Below are 23384 nucleotides of genomic sequence, written 5' to 3' on the forward strand. Positions count from 1 at the left end.
TTGAGACTGGCAGTGCATGTGGCAAATTTCACTACATCAATTTGATCATAAAATATGTTGACATCTAGGCAGAAATACCAACTGAAAATTGTTATTTTGCAAAATAATAGGCTTTCACGTGTATTTGAAAGTTTATTGAGTGCTGATATTCTACTCTTATAAGGGTAATTTGTGTTTTTTTCTTAGTTGAATATTTCTTTTGATGGTTTTCATTCACTTATATATTTATGGGGGGAGGGTTGAGTGCCATGGAATGTTTTTAGAGGTCAGAAGACAACTTTCTTCCACCATGCGGATCGTGAATATTGAATTTAGGTTCTTATGCTTAGAGGCAATTGCCTTTGCCCACTGAGCTGTCTTGTGGACCCGAGTTCATTTTAAATGAGAGTGATCACCTATTGGGGATAGTATATAACGGGATTTTTATGGAATTGTTTTTTAAGAAGTCTGTTTCCTGGTAAAGGTGGTAGGATAAAGTCAGATCAGAGATCATTCTTTCCTGATTCCTAATGAAATAAGAGAATAATGAGAATCAGAAAAATAATGATCATCAGAGAGAGATGCTAAATTAGTGGTCAGGAAAGGGAAGTGGATGAGTCTGGTATGGCTGTCCACAAAAAGTGGTACTGGGAAAGGGGTATGTTTAATAAAATTGTAATTGTACTCAATAGTGTTCCACACTGAGCTCTTTCCTCCATTCTTCTGTTGAGGCATAATGATCAGGAGTTCAAGGCCAGCCTAGGTTACATGAAACCTTACCTCAAAAATAGGCAAGCAGGGCTAGGGAGAGAGTTAACTACATCTCCAGGCCCAGGCCACTGTTGCTGTCCTCTAAGAATTATCCCCATCACATAACCTAGGCTGCACCTGACTATGGCTTACTCCTTCTCTTTCCCTTGATGACTAAGCAGGAAGGAGAGCACGTCCTTGTTATGGGAGCCCTGCACAGTTTTAAAAGATAACTTTCAGGGCTGGGAAGGTAACTCATTTGGTGACGTGCTGAGGCCCTGAGTTTGATCTCCAGAAGCCATTAAAGAAGATGGGTGTGATGCATGCCTTTGTAAATCACAGCACCAAGAAGGCAGAAACAAGGCCATCCCTGGGGCTTGCTGGCTAGCCAGCCTCACCTAACCTGAGAACACAGGCTGGTGAGAAAACACAGTGGCCCATTTCCGAGATGCCCAAGGCTGACCTCTGATGTCCATACACAAAGGCATGGATACACATAGGCACCAATAAAGAAAGGGGGAAAAGTCACACTACAAAGTCGTCAGTTTCTAACTGATGCTGAGCCATCTTTATTATGTGTTGCTATATATATAAAGCTTAACGTACATTTACATTTATAAACTCATACCTGGAAATAGAACTTTGGCCGCTAAAGACTACTAGGTTTTGTTTTTTTGAGTTTTGTTTGTTCTTAAGCTCTATAACCCAGGCTGATGTAGAACTCATGATCTTCATGAATTTATATTTCAGTGCTAAGCTCACTAGACTGTGTGTGTGTGTGTGTGTGTGTGTGTGTGTGTACATGCACATGTGCAGTGCATGTGCAGGTGTGTATGCAGGTGTATATGTGTGTTCCATGTGTGTGCTAGACAAAACAGTCTTTTTCCTGAGCTACATCCCAACCCTAAGGTGATTCTTGAAGAATCTTGAGGAATGCTGGGTTGTTGTTTTTTTTTTTTTTGTGATGAGTGGGCTTCTCTTGTATTTTATAGATCTTGTATGCGGAATCCTATGGAAAACATTATAAAAATACTGAAAGGAATAGGAGAGACTTTCTGCCAGCACTATACCCAGTCCACAGATAAGCAGCCAGGATCCCACATAGGTAAGAATTAGGTATGGAGAATGTCCCCCAAAGTAGAATCCTTTCCCTTTTCTTACAGTTCATGTACCAATTAAGTTTTTGCTTTTTAGTTGTCATCACAATTTCAGTAGCACATGCTTTCCTTTATTTCCTATAGACTTTGCTGTAAACAGACTAAAACTGGCAGAAATTTTGTATTATAAAATATTAGAGACGATAATGGTCCAGGAAACACGAAGACTTCATGGGATGGACATGTCAGTAAGTAAACCTGCCTCCCAGCCACAGCAAGGTCTCAGGGCCTTACTTGGGAAGGAGTAGGGGTTTGTTTGTTCTTTCTTTTTACAAAAACTAGAATTTTTCTTCTATACAATAAAACCAACGGCACAGACTATTGACATCATTTCTTAGTTTTTAGTTGAGGAAAAAGAAAAAAGATTATGAGAAAGATGTGTAAATCTTTTTCCTACTATAAAAAGCTGTTATGACACAAACAATCACTTCTATGTACAACCATTAACTATACACATGATTTGTGCCTAGGTATCAGACCTTAACTAATGACTCTAGAAGCTTCTCTGAAAACATAGCTATATCACAGCTCTTTAACGGCTGTGAAAACAGTTCTGGCCTAGAACACAGGGGCGCTCACCTGCACAGAACTGTCACCAGTGTAAAAGCATCAGTCTGTCGGCCTCCATCAAAGGCAGAATGATTCACCAGCACATCTGCATGGACAGTCTCATCTCCAGACTTAGAAGCTGAAACTTGGCAGGAATTTCCACCATCAGGGCTTGAAAATACCAATAGAAATGTATTCAGTGGGCAGCAGTCCATGAGCTACAGAAAAAGGAACTGAATATCAAATATTAACCAACTTTATCATTTCTAAATTTGACAACAACTTGAGACAATTGAGACCTAGTTGTTTTCTCATGCCTAATCACAAAGACAGCTCCATCTTCTATCTTAGTGCTCAGTGATGTTGCCTGATTGTTTTAAACCACTAACAATGAGATCACTTTGTCCGTCTTCAGCAGTTTACTCTTCCCAACCATTTCACTAACGTAAAGAAATCTCTCATCTTAAGCAAGCTGAGCTTGCCTGCTTGTGTGCACTGCAGAGTTTTCCAAGCCTGGTGTTTAGTTTTCAGTTCTCTCTGAGCAGATTTATCTTTAGCCTCTTAAAAGCTTTCAAATAGTAAATGTGCTGATAGAGGTCTTTTTAATTTTCCAAGCAAAACTAACTCTCTTCTTTTTAATAATGCATTTTTTAACTCTTTTGCATGAGTTCTTTCTCAGAAGGTGTTAGGTGACTTGGCATTAGCTGTATTCTAAACTTGCTTGCAGCTTTGCACGCTTTTCATCCTGCCTTATACTTTTTTTTTTTTTTTTTTAAGAATCAGGAAGATTCTGGGGTGGGGATTTAGCTCAGTGGTAGAGCACTTGCCTAGCAAGCCAAAGGCCCTGGGTTCGGTCCTCAGCTCTGGAAGAAGAACAACAACCAAGAATCAGGAACTTTCTTCCACAGGACCAAAGCTTTTCTAACCAGTTCTGAAAGTTTTGCATCTGGTATTTAGTGTCAAGCCTGCTATAGAAAATCACACTCAGGGTTTTTGAATGAAAACATTTAGAATACAAAAGTGAGCAGTAAGAGCACGACCCTCCCTCCCCCTGCAGGCCTTGAAGCAGTGCCATTGCTCACTGGCCCGATGTAGCCAGGAACACCAACACGGTGCCCACACAGAGTGTGCAGCTTGCATTGGAACCCCGGGAGCTTTGTTATTGGAAGTAGTGTTTTGACAGGCTCCGTAGGCCATTGTGGGGAATCAGCAGTTTATGGCAGATGTGGACAAGATTTTATTTTTTAATTTCTGTTGTTGATTTTGACACATCCATGCTGTCCATCTCAAAGGAGAAAGGTGAGACGTGGTATACTTTAGTGTTCTCTTTCTATAAATGAGCTTTCTCTGGCCTGCATTCCCAGTTCCTGATGATAAGCACTCTGCCCCTCAAACTGTTAAAGCTGACAATTACCTATTTGTTTATAACTCAGAGATTCTTAAGATTTATTTCATTAGTGCTTTATCTGCATGTATACTTGCATACCAGAAGAGGGCATTGCATCCCAGTATTGATAAATTGTTGTGAGCCACCATGTAGGTTCTGGGAGTTGAACTCAGGATCTTTGGAAGAGCAGACAGTGCTCTTAACTGCTAAGCCATCTCTCCAGCCCTAACTAAAAGATTATTAAATTATAAAATAGTATTTGTTTTTCTTAAAAAAAAAAAAGATTTTTCTTTGAACATCTGACCAGTTCTGATTACTTCAAGGACTACTAAAAGTGTTTTCTATTTAGTTTTGTACTATAGTTATAGTTTAGTTTTTACTATATATTTAGGGGGATTGTGTCTCATTCTATAGTGTGGCATACAAGGGGAGGTCAGAAGTCAGTTTGCAGGAATCAGCTTCTCTCCTTCCACCATGTACGTCCTGGGGATCAAACCCAGACTGTCAGGCTTGGCATCAAGTGCTCACCCTTACCCGAGCCTTCTCTCCAGCCCCTGAAAGAAATGTTCTACAAAGTGAAGCCTGTCCTAAGATAGTTCTTGCCTCCTTTCCTCTGTGCTCTGTGTGGTCACTCTCAGAGTCCTTTCCTCTCCTGTTCCAGTAGAAACAGGTAGCTATGGAAGGATACTATGTAACTACTACAAAAGTGTTTCTCTGTTTTACCCTGGAATTTTCATCTTATTTCTTTAGGATTGGTTCTTCTTGGATTTCATACATTTGTGGTTTATGCTAACACCTTAATGAAACACCTGAGGGAGAAGGAAAGTTTTTGCTTTTATTTTGAAATAGTTACAGATTCATACCAAGTTGCAAAAGTAGCAGATTATCTTTCTGTAGGGATTATAGCTTAAGCAGTACAGTATCAAAATGAAGAAGCTGACCGGGGAAATAGTGTGTCTTCCCTTCTACAGGTGTATCATGTGTGTTATGTAACTAGCACAAAAATCAAGATACAGTGGTCCCCCTTTTTTTGGGAGGGACATAGTTTTCAGATAGCTCTTACTGCTATATTTTGGTTTCTTTTATCTGTGATAACATTTATTTGATTGCTTTTTGGGGCTTGAAACAATTATGTATTAAGCATGGGCTTTACCCATGTGCATGCATGCTGTAATATATGTGTGGAGGTTAGATGGCAGCATTAGGTTCTTTCCTTTCACCATGGTGGGTCCTGGGGATTGTCCTCAGGCTTGTTGGCAAGACCTGCCAAATCATCTCACCAGTCTGTTTTTGTTTTGTGAGACAAGGTCTCTCTGTGTAGTCAAAGTTGGCAGCAATCATCCTGCTCTACTTCCCAAGTGCTGGGGTGACAGATATGTCACCTTGCCTGGCTGACAAAGTTTAATTTATACAGGCACAGTGAGAAAGCAGCACTAATAGTTACTTCTAATAATAGTGGTAACAAGATCCTATAATAAAGTTAGGTGAATGTTATCCACCTCTCTCTAAGTACCTTATTGTACTTTTATTGTTTCACCTAAACACAGCACTTTGTGGTTATTATTTGTCATATCCAAATTAATACTGTCTCTACTCTTGCACTTTAGGGTCATTGTTAAGTAAAATGAGAGCCATTTAAACATAAGCACTGAAATACCACATCAACATCACTACTGCTAAGTGAGTAATAAGCAGGTAGCACATACAGTGTGGATCTAGACCAAGGGATGATTCACATCCACTGCAGGGGAGAGGGGGACAGTGTGATGTTCTGTTACACTGCTCAGAAGAGCACACAACTTAAAACTTAAGAATTATGGTCTGTGATTTCTCATTTAAGATTTTTGAATTAAGAATGACCATATTGGACTGGAGAGATGGCTCAGAGGTTAGGAGTACTGGCTGCTCTCCCAGAGGTCCTGAGTTCAATTCCTAGCAACCACATGGTCGCTCACAACCATCTATAGTGAGATCTGGTGCCCTCTTCTGGTGTGCCGGTGTTTATGTATACAGAACATTATATACATAATAAATAAATAACTCTTAAAAAAAAAAAAGGAAAAAAAAAAAACAAAGAATGACCGTGGAGCTGGACACAGTGGCACACGCTTGTAATCCCAGCACTCTGGGAGGCAGAGGCAGGTGGACCTCTGTGAAATCGAGGCCAGCCTGGTCTATAGAACAACCAAGTCTACACTTAGTGAAAAAACTAAAACAAAACAACAAAAACAAAGAAAAATGCTATCTACTGTACAAAACGCTGCTACCAGAAAGTCCTTTACAAAGCCACTGCTGTTTAACATTCTTACAGTTATAAAATATCTTATGAATCCACCTCTTTTAGTTTATTGACACTATATTTTGTAGCCTAAGACAGTTTACTTTCGTTAATGTTCTATAGAACCTTGAAGAAAATGTATGTTCTGCATTGTCTGGAATGTTCTTTAAAGGTCCAGTTGTATTTCATGATATTGTGAGTTCTGTTATTTCTGTCATGTTGTTCATAATGCTGCTGTTTTCTGTTTCCATGCTGATTTTCTGCTTCTCTCAGGTGTTGGGAGAGGGATATTAAAATGTTCTGAATATAGTTGTAAAATTGTCTCATTCATATCTTACCAGATTTTTTTATATATATATTTTGAAGCTCTGCTGTTTAGTGTGTACAAACTTAAGATTGCTCCTTTGTCTTCTCTGTAAATTGACCCTTTTATCATCATAGTGTCCCCTCTCTGGCCATGGTGATTTTGTTTGCTACGAAGTGTTTCTAATGGTTCCTGCTTCCTTTTAGTTAATGTTTACATGGTTCATCTTTCTCTGTTATTTTACTTCTAAGCTACCTCTATTATTACTTGAGTTTTAGGAAGCATATGTTTAAGTCATGCCTTATTTATTTATTTAGTTTGCTAGTTACTTAGTTAGTTTTGAGCCTTAGGCATGATTGAGAGGGTCTCCTGTAGCCAAGATGGCCTTGAACTTAGCATGCAGTTCTGGTAGACTCACAGTGATCCCCTGTCTCAGCCTTCTCAGTGTTGAAATTACAGTCATACACTGCAACACCCATTTTTTTCTCTTTCTCTTTCTTCCTTCCTTCCTTCCTTCCTTCCTTCCTTCCTTCCTTCCTTCCTTCCTTTCTTTCTCTTCCTTCCTTCCTTCCTTCCTTCCTTCCTTCCTTCCTCTCTCTCTCTCTCTCTCTCCTTCTCCCTCTCTCCCTCCCTCTCTCTCTCTTTCTTTCTTTCATCAACTCTGTCATTTCTGTCTTATAACTGGTAATTTTTGCCCACGTTCGTTTAAGTATTAATGCAGTAAGGCTTAAATCTACCATTTTATTTCTGTTTTATGTTTGTACCGTTTTTTCCCTACCCTTTTCTTCTTCCTTCCCTTTTCCCGCTCTAAAAAATACAGCCTGCAGAAAGATAAACGTCTGTCCTTCTGCTTGCTCACTTTTTCTGTCTTCGATGAGTTTTTTGAACATTTTTAAAGCTGTATGTATTTCCTTTCTTATGACTATTTTAGGTAATATACGTATATATCTGACTCCCAGTCTCCTGGTATAGATATCAGCAATTTAGCACAATGTAGAAACCTTCTCTCACGTTAAAGTTCCTTTTGTAGGGTTTTTCCTTTACTTTTATTCTGTATGGTGTTTTGCCTGTGTGTCTGCTGTGCAGCGCATGTGTGAAGTGTCTAGGGAGGCTGGATGAGGCCAGGGCATCCTCTGGGACTGGAGTTTGTGAGCTGCCATGTTGATGCTGGGACTCAAACCTCAGTCCTTTGGAAGAGCTGCCATTAATCTTAGCCACAAAGCACATCTCTCAACCCCTTTAAGTTCCTTGTAAAAGTCTGCATAAATGTCTTATTATTACTCACACTATATTGGTAGCTGTCTGTGTGCAGAATTCTGAATTGACATTTAACTTTGTGACTTTGAAGACATTACTCCATTATTGTCCAGTTTCTTTTCTTTCTTTCTTTCTTTTTTTCTTTTAAAGATTTATTTATTTATTATGTATACAGTGTTCTACCTTGCTCGCCAGAAGAGGGCACCAGATTTCCCCATACACGGTTGTGAGCCACCTAGGTTGCTGGGAATTGAATTCAGACTTTTGGAAGAGCAGCCAGTGCTCTTAATCTCTGAGCCATCTCTCCAGCCCTTGTCCAGTTTCTTTAATGGCATGCTAGCTCTTTGTTAATGGTGTATGACTGGTTTTTATTTCAGAAATCGTTTGTTTTGTTTTGGTGTTGTTAGTTTTGGTTTTTGGTTTTTTGAGGTAGGGTTTCTCTATGTAGCCTTCGCTATCCTGGAACTCTCTCTGTAGACCAAGCTGGCCTCAAAACCACAGAGCTCCAACTGCCTCTGCCTCTCAACTTTTGGGATCAAAGGTGTGTGCCACCATTTCCCTGGCTCTTTTAAATAGTTTTCACTGCAGAAGTCTGTAAGCTAGCCTAGAGCTTGATTTATAGCTCAGGCTGGTCTGGAACTCCTGATCCCATTTGCCTCAGCCTTTCTAGAATTCTTCAGAATCTTTTATCACTGATGCTAGATTTGTTTTGTTGTTGTTGTTGTTGTTTTTGAGACAGGGTCTTATGAAACCCAGGCTGACCTCTCTGGTCTCTAACTCACTAAATAACCAGGACCTTGAATTCCTGATCTTCATGCTTCCATCTCCCAAGTTCTGGGGTTATAGCCATGTTTCCCCATACCCAGGGGAACCCAGGGCTTTGTGAATGCTAGACAGCACCCTACCAGCTAAGCTACAACCCTAGTCTCCTGTTGTACCTTTTTGTGGGTTTTACATTCACCCATTAGGCAATCCTACAGAACTGCCCTTTTAATTTAAATTTATGTCCTGTGATTCATTGTGTTTGTTTTGTTTCATTATTTTGAAATGCTCTATTTTATACCCCTAAATTTTTGCATTTCTTTCTCTCTCTCTCTCTCTCTCTCTCTCTCTCTCTCTCTCTTCTTTCTTTCTTTCTTTCTTTTTTTTTTTTTTTTTGTTTTTTTTGATACAGCGTTTCCCTGTATAACCTAGGCTGTCTTGGGACTCACTTTGTAGACCACACTGTCCTTGAACTCACAAAGATCTGCCTGTTTTTGCCTCCCCCCATGCTGGAATTACAGGCATGTGACACTGTGCCCAGCTTGCATTTCTTTTTTATTCTTTAAGGTGAATTATATATCTTTAATGTTTTCTTCTGTTGCGCAATATGTCTCCTAAGTATTTCTGTGTATTTTGGTCTATATTTCAAGGAAGGTTTTCTGCAGATGTTGGGGTTATTCTTGATTGTCCACTTATAACATATAAGTAAGGCACTAAAGAGTTGATAAGCTGTGAAGAAAAAATCCAGTTGTTTCAGGTGATGAGAGTCTCGCCTGTTGCTGTCTTGTATTTGCCTGGTTGTTGGTGTTACAGAGCAAGACAAGTAAAGGATACAGTTTCACAATCCAATTTATAGACTTTCGGTTCTTCCTAAGTACCTGTGAGTGTCTTGTTCCGTTCCTCTAGAGAACAGTTTAGACTCCAAAAGGTCCCTCGTTTGACCCTTAGAATACTGGTTGTGAGTGTCCTCCCACACTCTTAACTCCTGCAGACTCTCAAATCACCCCTCTATCTGTCCTTGCCTTATTCCTGCTTTGCACTCTTCCATCAGATGCTGCTTCCTCCAGGTTTCATACATCCAGTTTCCTTCAGTGTCTGTCCACACGCTCTCCGGTATATTTGAATATCTTCTGTCTGTGAGTCATTTATCATCCTTTCTTCTTTTGATCTTTGTGACTTGTGGTTTGTATTTACAGATGACTTCTAGCTTTATCCTAGATGGAACTTTTGCTTTTTTATTCTCTAGTTGATCTGTGTTGATTCATGATAAAAGAAAGTAGATAGCTTTAAAAAATAATTTTGGTGGGAGGGAGGGGTTTATGGGGGATACAAAGTGAATAAAGTGTAACTAATAAAAGTTAAAAAAAATAATTTTGAGGCTGGAGAGATAGCTCAGAGGTTAAGAGCACTGGCTGCTCTTCCAGAGATCATGAGTTCAATTTCCAGATGGTGGCTGGAAACATCTAAAATGAAATCTGGTGCCCTCTTCTGGCATGCAGGTGTACATGCAAACACACATTGTATACATAATAAATAAATAAATCTTAAAATAATAATAATAATAATTTTGGAGTCCAGAAAGGTGATTTAGTAGGTAAAAAGTGCTCTCTGTGCAAACCTGACAACTTTAGTTTGATCCTTGAAGCTCGTATGAATACCTCCAAATGGGCATCATGGTACACACTGTGTGCAGACACACAGACACATACACAAGCAAGATGAATGTAAATTTTAAAAATATTGTGTATATGATGTGTGTATGGACACGTCCATGTCATGGTGCAGGCTTAGAAGTCAGAAGACAGCTCTGTGGAGTCAGTTCTTCCAGTTTTATGTGGTTTCATGGATCAGACTCAGCTGTCAGGCTTGTATGCCAAGTGCTTTTACCAGATGACCTGTCGGACTAGCTCAAAAAAAGTGTTTATGTATGTGTGGGAGCGTGTGTGGGGAGCACATGATATGGTGTACATGTGGAGGCGGGGATTGGTTTCACTCCTGCTATGCCTCATCTCTCAACTTCACTTGGTTATGGTTTTCCTCTAGAAGGGCCAAGGCTGAAATTACTGAGAAATACTAAATTTTGATCTTTTTCTTCCCCAAGGTTCTCTTAGAGCAAGATATATTTCATAGATCCTTGGTGGCTTGTTGTTTGGAAATTGTGCTCTTTGCCTATAGCTCACCCCGTACTTTCCCTTGGATTATTGAAGTTCTTGATTTGCAACCATTTTATTTTTATAAGGTAAGGTGATTGCAAAGTCCTACTCTGGTATGTATTCCTCACATAAACATATTTATCTTAATGTTGAAGAAACATAGTTGCCATGTTTAGAAAGTACTTCTGGAGGTATTCTGATAATAAGTATTCCTGTTAGGGTGTAAGCAAAGACAAAGGAAAGGGGGAATAAATTGAGCCAATTTTATAGTTTGAGTTCTTTTTCAAATCACTGACTTGCAAATGTGACCTAGTACTCAGTATTTAACTTCAAGTGTTCACTTGTCCTAGGCTTGCTTCCTTTAGCACAGACCCAGATACTACTATGGATCTGAAAGTTGATTATTCCAGAACCTCTAAGCCCTCTCCCTGTTTTGTAGTCATGAACTAGCCAGTATTTTTCTTAGAGAAGAAACCTGCCGTTATTTTCAGATAATTCATTCTGTTCTTTTGGAATATCGGAAAGTGGAAGTAGATTAAAAAGAAACTAGACGGGAAGTTAGGACTGAGTTCCTACTACTTTTGGACTATTCACCAGCCTATACCCATTGGCTCTATTTTTATCAATTAAAAAGGAAGACATGAGGATTATAGTCATGCCTGTAGTTCCAACACTCAGGAGATGGACATATCTGAAATATGTGATAAAATTTTTTCTATAGTTTTCTTTTTATGTGTCTCTATGTATGGTATATGTGAATACATGTATGCATGTACCTATGGAGAAGTGCATGTAGAAACCCAAAGTTGATTTTGGGGATCTTCCTCACCTGTCCTCTTGCCATATTCTTTTCAGGTAGGATCTCTAAATGGAACCCAGATCCTCCAATATATATAGCCAGTCTTGCTAGCCAGCTTTCTCCAGGGATCCCCTGTCTCTGCTTTCCAAGGCTGGAGTCACAGGCAGGCTACCACACCCACCAGCATTTATTCGAGTTCTGGGGATCTGAACTCCAGTCCCCTTGCTTGTGGAGAAAGTGCTTGTAACTGTTGTGCCAGCCCTGTCGTTGGTGCTATTCTAAAGATGTTCAATTGATAGCACTTGGAAGCCTGCTCTTTTCTGGAGGGAGACAGAGGGACAGTGGCTCTGTGGGAGTAAGGAGGTGGAGGCGGTAATGGAGGGAGGGAAGGTTGCAGTTAAAATATGTTTTATGAGAGAAAAAGAAAAAAAGGATAAAAAGACTTAAAAGCACTTTGTGTTTTAATTTATAACATACGCAGATTCTAGCAGCCCACAGAATTATGGCTCCAATGTGGGTTCTGTGTGACAGTAAAGCTAGAGTCATTCATGTTTGTAAGCCCAGACCAGTGATTGCTTATTAGTCAAACCTCACTGCTGTTTCAACTTTCTTCTCTCTAGGTTATTGAGGTGGTGATCCGCTCAGAGGAGGGGCTTTCCAGAGACATGGTGAAACACCTGAACAGCATTGAAGAGCAGATTTTGGAGAGTTTAGCTTGGAGTAATAATTCTGCACTGTGGGAAGCTCTCCATGCTTCTGCAAACAAAGTTCCTTCCTGTGAAGAAGTAAGTCAGAGCTGGGCGAGCATAATTTGTTTTTTGGTTTTTGAGAGAGGATTTCTCGGTGTAGCCTTGGCTGTTAAGAATGATGCTCTTAAGTTCAAGCCAGATGTGTCCTAGCACTGAGAAGGGGAAATGAACCCAAAAACTATCTGCAGTTGATACCTGCTGGCAAAGGGTAAATCAGTTTTTTTTAATGGCGTCTCACTAGGCATGTCAACCACATTTCAGGCCAGGCCCCACGCCCGGCAGTAGTTGGTTAACACTGAACAAACTTAGTGGTGTTTTATAGACTGTTGGTTTCACTTTACTTTGTTTTACTTGTCTTTCACTTGTTTGTGTTCATTTTTATTTGTATGTGTGTGTGTGTGTTTTGTTTGTTTTAAAGAGAGAACGAACTTTGAGTGGGTGGGAAGATGCAAAGGATCTGAGAAGGGTTGGGAGAAAGGAAAAACTGGATCAAAATGTATGAAAAAACTTTTCAACAAAAGAAGAATGATGCTGCTATGAACATTCATACATGAGGCCTATGGACATATTTTAGTTTTTTTTCTTGGCTATCTGTCCTCATGGTATTTTATCTATGCTTGGAATTGCTGGGTCACATTGTAACTGTTAGAGCTTTGAAAAACGTTATGTTTTTTGTGAAGGAGTGAAAAGAAAGTAAAATAAACTAAGGTTTCTTTTTCTCATAAGTTTCAATCACCGGGTTCATCTCTGTAAAATGAAGTGGTTTTTTTTGTTTTGTTTTTTTTTTTTGTTTTGTTTTGTTTTTCTGTAGGTTATATTCCCAAATAATTTTGAAATAGGAAATGGAGGAAATGTACAGGGGCATCTCCCCATGATGCCAATGTCTCCAATAATACATCCAAGAGTTAAGGAAGTTCGCACTGACAGTGGGAGTCTTCGAAAGGGTAGGTATAATATTGATGGAATACTGAGGGGAAAGACAAAGACCTTTTTGTTTTTTAAAAGAAAATTTGAACTTCATAGTATAGTAAAACATGTAATTTAAAAAAAAATTTAAAGGTGTATTTTTTATTATGTATTTATTATTTATTTATTATGTATCAGTAGTCTGTACTGATGAGCCTACACACCAGAAGAGGGCACCAGATCTCATTATAGATGATTGTGAGCCACCATGTGGTTGCTGTGAATTGAACTCAGGACCTCTAGAAGAGCAGCCAGTGCTCTTAACCTCTGAGCCATCTCTCCAGCCCAACATGTTATTTCTTTATCAAGATTTGATAAGCTCAGTGCTACCTATGTGGCCTGTTACTTTTTTCATATAAAAAGCACTTCTGGGCTGGGCCTGGTAGCAAATGCCTTTAATCCCAGCAATCTAGAGGCAGAGGCAGGCAGATTTCTCCGAGTTGGAGGCCAGCCTGGTCTACGTAGTGACTTCCAGGCCAGGCAGGGAAAAAGAAAGACCCTGTCTGAGAGGGGAGGGCAGAGGGGGAAGGAGAGAAGAGAAAAGAGAAAGTAAATCTCACTACATTTCAGGCCCTGCCCCATGCCCAGCAGTAGCTGGCTAATGCCAAACAAACTTAGTGGTGTTTTGTAGACTGTTGGTTTCACTTTACTTTGTCTTACTCATCTTTCACTTGTTCATTCACTTTATGTTCATTTTTATTTGCATGTGTGTGTATGTGTGTTTAAATGTAAGATTGCTCAGTGCATAGTAATCCTGACAGCTAAGTGTGATTCGCCAGGACCACATGCTGGAGGGAGAGAACCAACTCCCTCAGGTTGTTTTCTGACCTTTACTTGTGCACCATCACTTGCCATTCTCCTTCTCACTAAATAAATTAAAGTACAATTAAAAATCAATCTCTACTACTGAGCTACATCTCCTAAAAGACTTATCTATACTCTTAAAATTATACATTTTAAGCCTTAACAATGAATACAATCTCGTTTTTCTTGTGACATACCAACTGACACACTCATCTTTTGCATTATGAAACTTTTGAATTTTTTTTCTTTTATTTTTGAGATAGCTTTTCTATGTATCCCAGGCTGGCCTCAGACTTATGATCCTCTGTCTTCAGCCTTCTGAGTGCTAGGAAAGTGTGTGCTTTGCATTCCAAATTTTTAAAATAGTTAAAACCTTTGCTGTTAAATTGTTACTTTACAAATACCAGAAAAACTACGGTAGACATTCAGTTTAATGAATATACTAATAGCTGGGCCATACACACTTTAAAAATTGACAATTTGCCAGGGCAAAAAAAAAAAAAAAAAAAAAAAAGCCCTTTTAGGAGAGGGGGAATGGGGGAAGAAGGAAGGGAGGGTGGGACCAGAAGGAGAGGGGGGCGGAGGCTAAGATTGGTATGTAAAATGAATAAGTTAGTAATTAATTTTAAAAGATGCTCTGTTAACAATGACATAAGGCAGCAAGCATCATCTAAGTTACTCCGTGTAAGTTTTTATTTTGTTGTAGGGTGCTGGGGATCAAGGTCAGACCCTGAAGCCATGCTAAGCAAGTGCTCTGTTAAGGAAAGGTATCTCAGGGAGTCTGCAGACAACTTCATGGCTGGCATCAAGTCTCTCCTTGAGCCACCACCTTTGAGCATCCCTGTTGGGCATCTTTACACTCAAGTCATGCAAGTAGACTCTTGTAGGTGTCTGGGAGCTACAAGGATCACTTGTTTGCTGGGCACTAAAGAAGTCCTAGCTGCTTTTATGGAATCCAGAATCAGTGAAAGATTCCATGTAGGCACAGCCGCTTCCCCAACCATCCCAGTGATACACATCACTGCCGGACTAATGTTTATTATATATGTTTTAAAAGTAGATTGACTAATCACCTACTAAAAGTAAAAATAGGTACAAAGATGCCCTCACTTGAAAAGTGCATTATATATAGTGGGTACTCTAGTTCAGTGGTAGAGTGTTTGCCTAATGTGCACAAAAGAACATAAAAGGAGCACAGTATATACTTGTGAAATTGGTTCAGGAAAGTGGTTAAAAAAATGTGGACAATAATGTAGGATTGAATGTATCATGAAAATATCTGTAACTTGAGCTGGTTGTGATGGTGTGTGATTTCATCCCAGCACTCAGGAGGCAGAGGAAGGTAGATCTCTCTGAGTTCAGAGTGAGACTGGTGTGGTCTACAGAGTGATTTCCAAGTAGAGCTAAAAGCAAAGGCAAAGCAATATCCAGAAATATGTAACTTGTCTTACAGTTATTGTAGAGGCTCACAACTAACAGTTTTCCTTGAGTCAAAAGAGGCTTTGGACTTGAACTTTTGAACAATAGATCGATGGAGAGTGTGTTGACTCTTGGAAGACAAAATCTATTTTTGTTATTATTTTACAGACTTAATGTTATTAGTGGCTCTCTTAGTTAGGTTCTAAGGCTGTGATAAAATACCATCACCAAAAGCAACCTGGGGCAGAAAGTTATAGTTCCCCATCACTGTCCATCACTGAGGGAAGTCAGGGCAGGTCCTCAAATAGGGTACTAGGAATCTGCCTGTCTGTCCATCTGCAGTCCCCCTTCACCCTTTCTTTGTTAGGGTTGCAGACCTGTGTGATCACGCCTGGCTTTTTTATGTGAGGATTGGGGCTCCAAATCCCCAGGGTCTTATGTTTGTATGTGGACATTTTATTGACTGATCCATTTCACCAATCTATAATGTTCACTTTGGTTTTGATTGGAGGGGAAGACCCTCAAATTAAGGCAAAGTGAGCTTAGCATGTATCACTTTTGTTCATGTGTTCTGATGGACCTATTAAAGAAGATTCTGTGTTTACTAACTCAGAAACCACATCTACTGCCTTTACAGTGCTGGGAGTGTGGGAGATGACAAACTGTGACCCCAAACTGGGTTTTGGTTGTGCCACTTTCTTTTTGGATGTTATTTAATAGGTAATAACAGGAGATAGAAACTAATTCTTTTTATTTGTTTGTTTTTGGTTTTTGGAGACAGGGTTTCTCTATGTAACAGGCCTGACTGTCCTGGACTCACTTTATAGGCCAGGCTGGCCTAGAACTCACAGAGATCCGTCTACCTCTGTCTCCCAAGTGCTGGGATTTAAAGGTGTGCGCCACCACCGCCCAGCTTCTCCCTCATTAATAGTTTGCTCTATTGCTATGTACAGACCTTCAGGAATGCGGAAAGATAAGCTGTCACAACTCTTACACTCTGCTGTATTGACTTATGTATCTGTTTTGCTAGACTTGATACACCGTGAGGGTGGAAACCATTTGTTTACTTCTAGATCCCAAGTGCTTTGCATAGGAACAAGTAAACCTGATTTATTGTTTTGGAATACATTCTAAACTCCTTTATTTTTCTGTTTACTAGATATGCAGCCATTGTCTCCGATTTCTGTCCATGAACGGTACAGCTCTCCTGCTGCAGGAAGTGCTAAGAGAAGACTTTTTGGAGATGACCCACCAAACGAAGTATTTACAGACAAGATTATGGCAGAAGGAACAAAACTGAAAATTGCTCCTTCGAGTGTTACTGCTGAAAGCTTAGCAATTTCCCCTGGGCAAGCCCTTCTGACAATGGCCACAACCACAGTAACAGGGACAACAGGACGGAAAGTTACAGTTCCTTTACATGGTAACATCTTCATCTCTGCTGTATATTTTTCAGTTGGATGAAAATTTAAGAAATGTCTTATTATTAAATTGGATCACATGATTTAACTTAGTATCCTTTTTTAAGATTGATTTTTATTTTATGTGTATAAGAGTTTTGCCAGCATACATGTCTACATACCATGTGCTTGCCGGATGCCCGTAGAGGCCAGAAGAGGACAACAGGTTCCCTGGAAACTGCAGTGCAGGTGGTGTGAGTCACTATGTGAGTCGTAGGAACTGAGCCTTGTGTGCACTGCAGGAGCAGCAAGTGCTCTTAACCATGGAGCCATCTCTCCAGCCCAGGATTTTATTCTTAAACCTAAGTTCTTTTCTTTTAACTGACCCTGTGTTTTAGTGCAGTTTAAAATTCACAGCAAAACTGAGCGGAAGGTAGAGGTACTTTTCATACACCTCCTGTCATGGTCCCTGCTCCCTCCCCAAGCCTCTGAAAGCATCGACGTCTTACACTAAGCTGGCATATTTGTAGGTCAGTGAGCATCTGACTCATCACCACCCAAAGTCCACAGCTTACATTAAGGTTCACTCTTAGTATCTTACGTTTTGTGCTTTTGACTATGTGATTGACATGTTTCTGCCTTCATAGTGCCATATGTTGTAGTCTTACTGCCCTGAGGTATCCAGTCCTCCACCCCTGTTTTGTTTTGAACTTATCCTATTTTTTAAATTTCCACATTTATACATTTACAAACAGTGTTCTGCCTGCAGGCCAGAAGGGGGAACCAGATCTCATTATAGATAGTTGAACCACCATGTGGTTTCTGGGAATTGAACTCCAGACCTTTGGAAGAGCAGTCAGTGCTCTTAACCTCTGAGTCATCTCTCTCTAGCCCCAGGATTTGCTTTTTTTTTTTTTTTTAATAAATCTGTATTAAGGGAGAATTTCTTTTTACTTAAAGACATCTTAAGTGCTCAAAAGAGTAAAATTTGCTTTTTAAAATATTAAAGAATGGCTAAGTAGAGGGCTCATTAGCTAAAGGATCTTGCCTACAAACCTGACAACCCAAGTTCAGTCCCTAGAACCCACATGGTAGAAGGAGAGCTGGCTCTGCCGGTCGTCCTCTGACCTCTGACCTCTGTACTCACATCATGCCACATGTACACACTCCTCCCACAGATAAAGTAACTCGATGTTTTTAAAAGTTTTAAGTGACACATAAAAACACTACAGTCACATACAAAACAGAAGGCAAGGTTTTTGTTGTCTGTTTATTGTTTTGAGACAGTGAATCTATATGTTGCCAGCTTTAACTCACCATATAGCCTAGGCTGGCCGTAAATTTCCAGCAATCCTCCTGCCCTAGACTCTTAAGGTTTATAGACATGAGTCCTTATACCTTCCTACTCAAATTTTGTCTTTTAAAATAGAACTAAGCATAAAAATATAAAAATGAACCATGATCTTGTTTTGGAAAAAAAAAACTTCATTTGCAACAGATAGTTACTGTGTTATAGCTGCATTCTTTTCTAACACATCTGTGCTTTTTCATACACGGACATACATATATATATATATATATATATGTATATATATATATATATATATATATATATGTAAGTTGACAAGTTTACTGTGAACATACAGCTTGTATCTCAAACTGCGAATGCTTGCTTGTGCATTCAGGTGTTGCCAATGATGCTGGAGAGATCACACTGGTTCCTATTTCCATGAACACAACTCAGGAGTCCAGAGCTGAGAGCCCTGTATCACTGACCGCTGAGTCACTGATGGGTGCTTCTCCAAAACAGCCCCCTCTGACCAAAGCACAAGGTGCTCATCTGACCGGAACAGGCAAACCGAAGAGAGCTGGGTCCTTGGCGCTATTTTATAGGAAGGTATGTGTTTCCATAGCATCTGAAAAGAGTTAACTCAAGAAAGACTAGATACACAGCAGTGTTGGCCTCTCTTTTTATTCCTTTTTTTTTTTTTAATACACGTAGCATAAAATTTGCTACCTTAATTTTAGGCATATAGTTTGGTGGCAGATAGGCTCACATTGTTGTGTGACCTTTGCCATCATCTAGATCTTTTCCATCTTCCCCTCCTGAAACTCTTTACTCATTAAAGAGGCAGCCACCACTTTTCCCTGCTCCCAGCCTCCATGCTGTTTTCTGTCTTTATGAATTTGGCTACCTATTTGAAAAGGTGCCATATTTGAGTGAAGTCATACCTTAGTTTGCTTTTTGTTGACTGGCTTACTTCATTGAGCACACCTTCCATATTCATCTGTGTGACAACATTTGTGGGAATTTCTTCCCATTTTAAAGTTGAATGGTAATATATATATATATTACCATTTTGTTTTATATATATATATATATAAAAAACCACATTTTGTTTATCTGTTCATTTGTTGGACGTTTGGGTGGTTAGAGCTTTTTCATATTATGAGTAGAGCTTCTGTGAACAGTATCACTGTTTGAGTCTCTGCTTACAGTTTGAGTATATTCCTAGAAGTGGGATAGTAATTCAGTATGTAATATATCAGGGGTGGGGCCAGCAGACAACCTTAGCTGCCATTCTTTATGGGCCATCTGTCTCCACCTCCCCAGCACTAGAATTACAAGTGCATACCCACCATATCCTGTTTTTCTGAGTCAGCTCTGGGCCTTGAACTCCAGTCCACATGCTAGTACAGCAAGCACTTTAGTGACTGAGCTGTTGTATCTGTGTAGGCAACTGCCTTTCCGTTTTCTGCAGTGACTGCACCACTATATTCTTACAATCAGTGCACATGCTATCTTTATCAAGTTATTTCCGGAGGTCTTTCTGGGGGACGGGAGGGAATACAAGAACTTACTGAAGTGGAGTGAAACATAGTGAAAGCCAGAAAGAAAGGGGAAACTAAGACCTCACCTCAAGCCCTTTCTAGACATTGAAGTGAGAAAGACGCTGTAGTGAGAAAGCTATGCTCATCTTCCCGCTGTTGCACTTTCTCAGCGGTGTCACTGTCTTCACCTCCAAGGTGATGGTGGTCTTACCAATTACAGTTTTCCCAAAGATCTGCACTGTCAGTGAGCGGAGCGGTCCTCACAGAAGAGCAGCAGTGGAAGTCACTATTTTCTTTTCTTTTTTTTAGATCCAAGGTATCTCATAAGTATTAAGTAATAATTCACCCTAGTAGTTGGGATTTTCATCTCTCTCTTGCTGGGGCACTGAGGACTGCAGCAGGGCGTTGTATATTCATTTTTTATACTTATTTGTATTTGTGTGCCCCATATTTGTGCAGTGCCCCAGAGGCCAGAAAGGGGGTCACACACTGTTGTTGGTGGAGTTGCAGCCCTGTTATTATTAGTTACCATTTCGTGCTGGGATTTGAATTCCAGTCCTTTGGAAGAGCAATCATGCTCCTAACCACTAAGCCTCTCTGGCTTGGGTTTTGGTTTTTCTATGCTCATTAATATTAAGTGTGGCTTATTGTCAGTCTACATATCTTTTCATAAATGTCTATTTGGGTTCTTTGTCTACTTTTGTTTTTTGTTTTTCGAGACAGGGTTTCTCTTTGTAGCCTTGGCTGTCTTGGAACTCACTCTGTAGATCAGGCTGGCCTCAAACTCAGAGATCCATCTGCCTCTGCCTCCCCAGTGCTGGTATTAAAGGCCTGCACCACCACTGCCTGGCTTCTTTGCCTACTTTTACTTGAATTTTTGTGATTGTTACAGGTGTCCTTTATTCTGGATGTCCTTATTAGATTTATGATTTTAAGAAATTTTCTGTCGTTGCAGCAGTCATCTTCACCCTATTGACTTTGATGCATAAACATTCCTAATTTTGACAAAAGTATTTTTTTCTCTTGAATATGTGCATATGTATGTGCAGGTGTGCACGGAAGCCAGAAGTTAATGTTAGATGTCTTCTTCAGTCACTCCCTACCTCATTTTAAAAATACATTTATTTAGGGATGGACAAATGACTCAGTAGTTAAGAGTCATTCTGACTGCTCTTCCAGAAGACCCAGGTTCAATTCCCAGTATCCAGGCAGTGGCTCACAAACTGTCTGTAATTATAGTCCCGGGTACCCTGACACCTTTGTCTAAATCATGGAACCATCTCTTCAACCCCAGCAAACTTTTTTTTTTTTAAATAGTTTTGCTTCCCGAGTCTTTTTCAGGCTCAGAAAAGTACAGATCTTTACTACCTTGCATATTATACATTCTAGCAATTTTACTCCAACCCAAAGAGAACACCCAGGAACTTCTGAACACTTGAAAATGTTTGAATTCATAATAATTATTATGCAGGTAAACCCTGTTTTTACTTTTTCTTATTTTATATGGTAGCATTATAGAGTAATAGGCATGATCTTTTTAAAAAACACCATAAGGCAGTTTTCCAAAGAGAATTTTGCTTTCGTTTATACTCTCTAACCACAGCATTAAACTAATGTTATAAGATAGAAAATTTAGATCATGTTTTTTTTTTTAAACCTTGGCCTATAAGCCCATGTTCATGGTAAGACATAAAAACTTGAGAAATGACTTGTTTTATAACAATGTGTTTTCTCCTGTCTTAGGTCTATCATTTGGCAAGTGTGCGCTTACGTGATTTATGTTTAAAACTTGATGTTTCAAATGAGTTACGAAGGAAGATCTGGACATGTTTTGAATTCACTTTAGTTCACTGCCCTGATTTAATGAAAGATAGGCATTTGGATCAGCTCCTTCTGTGTGCCTTTTACATCATGGCAAAAGTATGTATAGGATGGGAGAAGGTCTGCCCTAGTTGCCTTAAGTTGAAGCATCAGTAGAAAGCTGTTGAACTTGATCTTTAGTTTCCCTTTGTGCTACAAGCCAATATTGCTTATCACTATTAAGTAATAATTTCAAGCTACTACATTGTCTGGACTTCTCTGAATTTCATAGTAATCAGCTTTTCCACTTTATAAGACTACATTTTGCCTTGGGCCGGTGAGGGGCTCAGTAGGTAAAGGTGTTTGCCACACAAGCCTGATAGCCTGAAATTGATTCCTGTAACCCATAGTGAAAGGGAGAAAGGGAAGAGAGAATCCTGAACTTGTCCTTTGACCTTCACACATGCTCTGGTCACAGAAGCTCCTGAGTTCACATACCATCATTATCATAAATGAAGTTTTAAGTTTTTAAAAATAGTACATTGATTATAAAGGAATTGGGAAATGTGCTATTCACATTTCCACCTCTACCTGTGACATCATTGATGAGACTTAAAGTCAAGTGAGTATTACATTTAGATGAGTAATATGGCCTGATTTCAGTTTGGGCCCAGACTGAAGTCGCTTAGTCAAAGCCACCAGGAAGTGGCAACACATTCATAATCTGGTGTAGGATGCCTCTGCTCTGTATTGCCTGCCTTTGATTTATCATGCTACTTTGCAAATACCTTTTGCATTTTGTTGCTACACCATGTTTAGGCCATCTTGCTTGTTTTTTTTCCAAGTTTGACATATATCGGAAAAACTATAACTTCTATCTTGACTATATATTGGCCAACCTATCAATAATAGCCAACACATGTAATTTTAAGACCTAATTTTTAAGCGTTTGAGGCAAAGGGTATGTTTCCTAACTCTGTTACCTTCATGTTCAGTACCTCTTTAAAATTTCTATATAGGAGCTAGAGACATGTCTCACAGGTTATAAGCACTGGCTGCTCTTCCAGAGGACTTGGGTTCAATTCCCAGCAACCACACTGCTTATAGCCTCTTGTCATTCCAGTTCTAGGGGATCTAATATCCTCTTCAGACTTCCTTGGCCCCCAGACATGCACTTAATACATGGGCATTCATATAGACAAAACACTCCTAGAATAAGAATAATTAAAAAATTTTCCATACAAAATGTTAATGTTTTTAACTAATTGTGTGTGTTTTTCCAGAAGTCTGCCTTTTCTACTTCTAAGTCATCATTATAGGAAATAAGTTCAGTGTTAATGGACAGTGACTCAGGGGAGGAAGCTGATGTTATGAAGACAGATAACAGAAGGGATTCCTGTTTGGATCACTAATCTCTTTCCTTTCCTTAGGCCTACTGTGACTTCTAAATATCAGAAGCCCTACAAACTCTCTTAAAACATTCAAAACCTAATCCTGTAATAGCCACTCAGTTCTTTGTGAATCACTGCAAGACATTTTTCTGTCCTTTAGTAGTAGGTGGTTAATTTACCTTAAAAGTAATAAAAGGTGAGATTGCAGGGGGTTCAGCAGGTCTTCGTTTTCTTCTATCACTTTTCATAAAATTCATTTTTGGGATAGTTCTTTCATGCCAGTTCTAGTGTTTTTGATTAATGAAACTGTTAACTGTGCCCCCCCCCCAGGCCACAAAGACTGAACTTTAAAGGTAGCAGAAGTCATAGCTGTCTGTGGTTTTTAGTCATGGGTTGGCCTGGGGTTAATGGCTTTCTCAAGGCTGCTCTCAGTACCAACCTGTAATTAAAGTTTTTGTTTAGAGCCATTCTTCTTTCAAAAGCAGTTGATAAATGTATTTTTCTTTTCCTTAGGTAACAAAAGAAGAAAGAACTTTTCAAGAAATAATGAAAAGTTATAGGAATCAGCCCCAAGCTAATAGTCACGTGAGTTATATTATTTCTCCTACTGTCCAAAAATAGATTTTTGTGCCATTTCTGTGTTGTCAA

At 39.5% G+C, this 23384-nt stretch overlaps 1 protein-coding gene across 3 annotated transcripts in view; it reads left to right on the forward strand.

Moving 5' to 3' along the window:
• Window positions 1-23384, forward strand: part of Rbl1 (RB transcriptional corepressor like 1) — a 58041-nt gene that overhangs the window by 12296 nt on the left and 22361 nt on the right. For 2 of the 3 annotated variants that reach the window (XR_002477444.2, XM_021664113.2), the window contains exons 10-18: window positions 1722-1834; window positions 1971-2074; window positions 10525-10662; window positions 11996-12160; window positions 12936-13068; window positions 16473-16736; window positions 18399-18610; window positions 21289-21465; window positions 23250-23321. Coding sequence is in view for 2 of the 3 variants with exons in the window: in XM_021664113.2 (XP_021519788.1) it covers window positions 1722-1834; window positions 1971-2074; window positions 10525-10662; window positions 11996-12160; window positions 12936-13068; window positions 16473-16736; window positions 18399-18610; window positions 21289-21465; window positions 23250-23321 (1378 nt within the window). In the remaining variant the exon portion in view is untranslated. The remainder of the gene's footprint in view (window positions 1-1721; window positions 1835-1970; window positions 2075-10524; window positions 10663-11995; window positions 12161-12935; window positions 13069-16472; window positions 16737-18398; window positions 18611-21288; window positions 21466-23249; window positions 23322-23384) is intronic. The other variant, XM_060382937.1, reaches the window with a different exon arrangement.

This window comes from Meriones unguiculatus, chromosome 4, assembly GCF_030254825.1.
Source record: "Meriones unguiculatus strain TT.TT164.6M chromosome 4, Bangor_MerUng_6.1, whole genome shotgun sequence".
Taxonomy (NCBI): Eukaryota; Metazoa; Chordata; class Mammalia; order Rodentia; family Muridae; genus Meriones; species Meriones unguiculatus.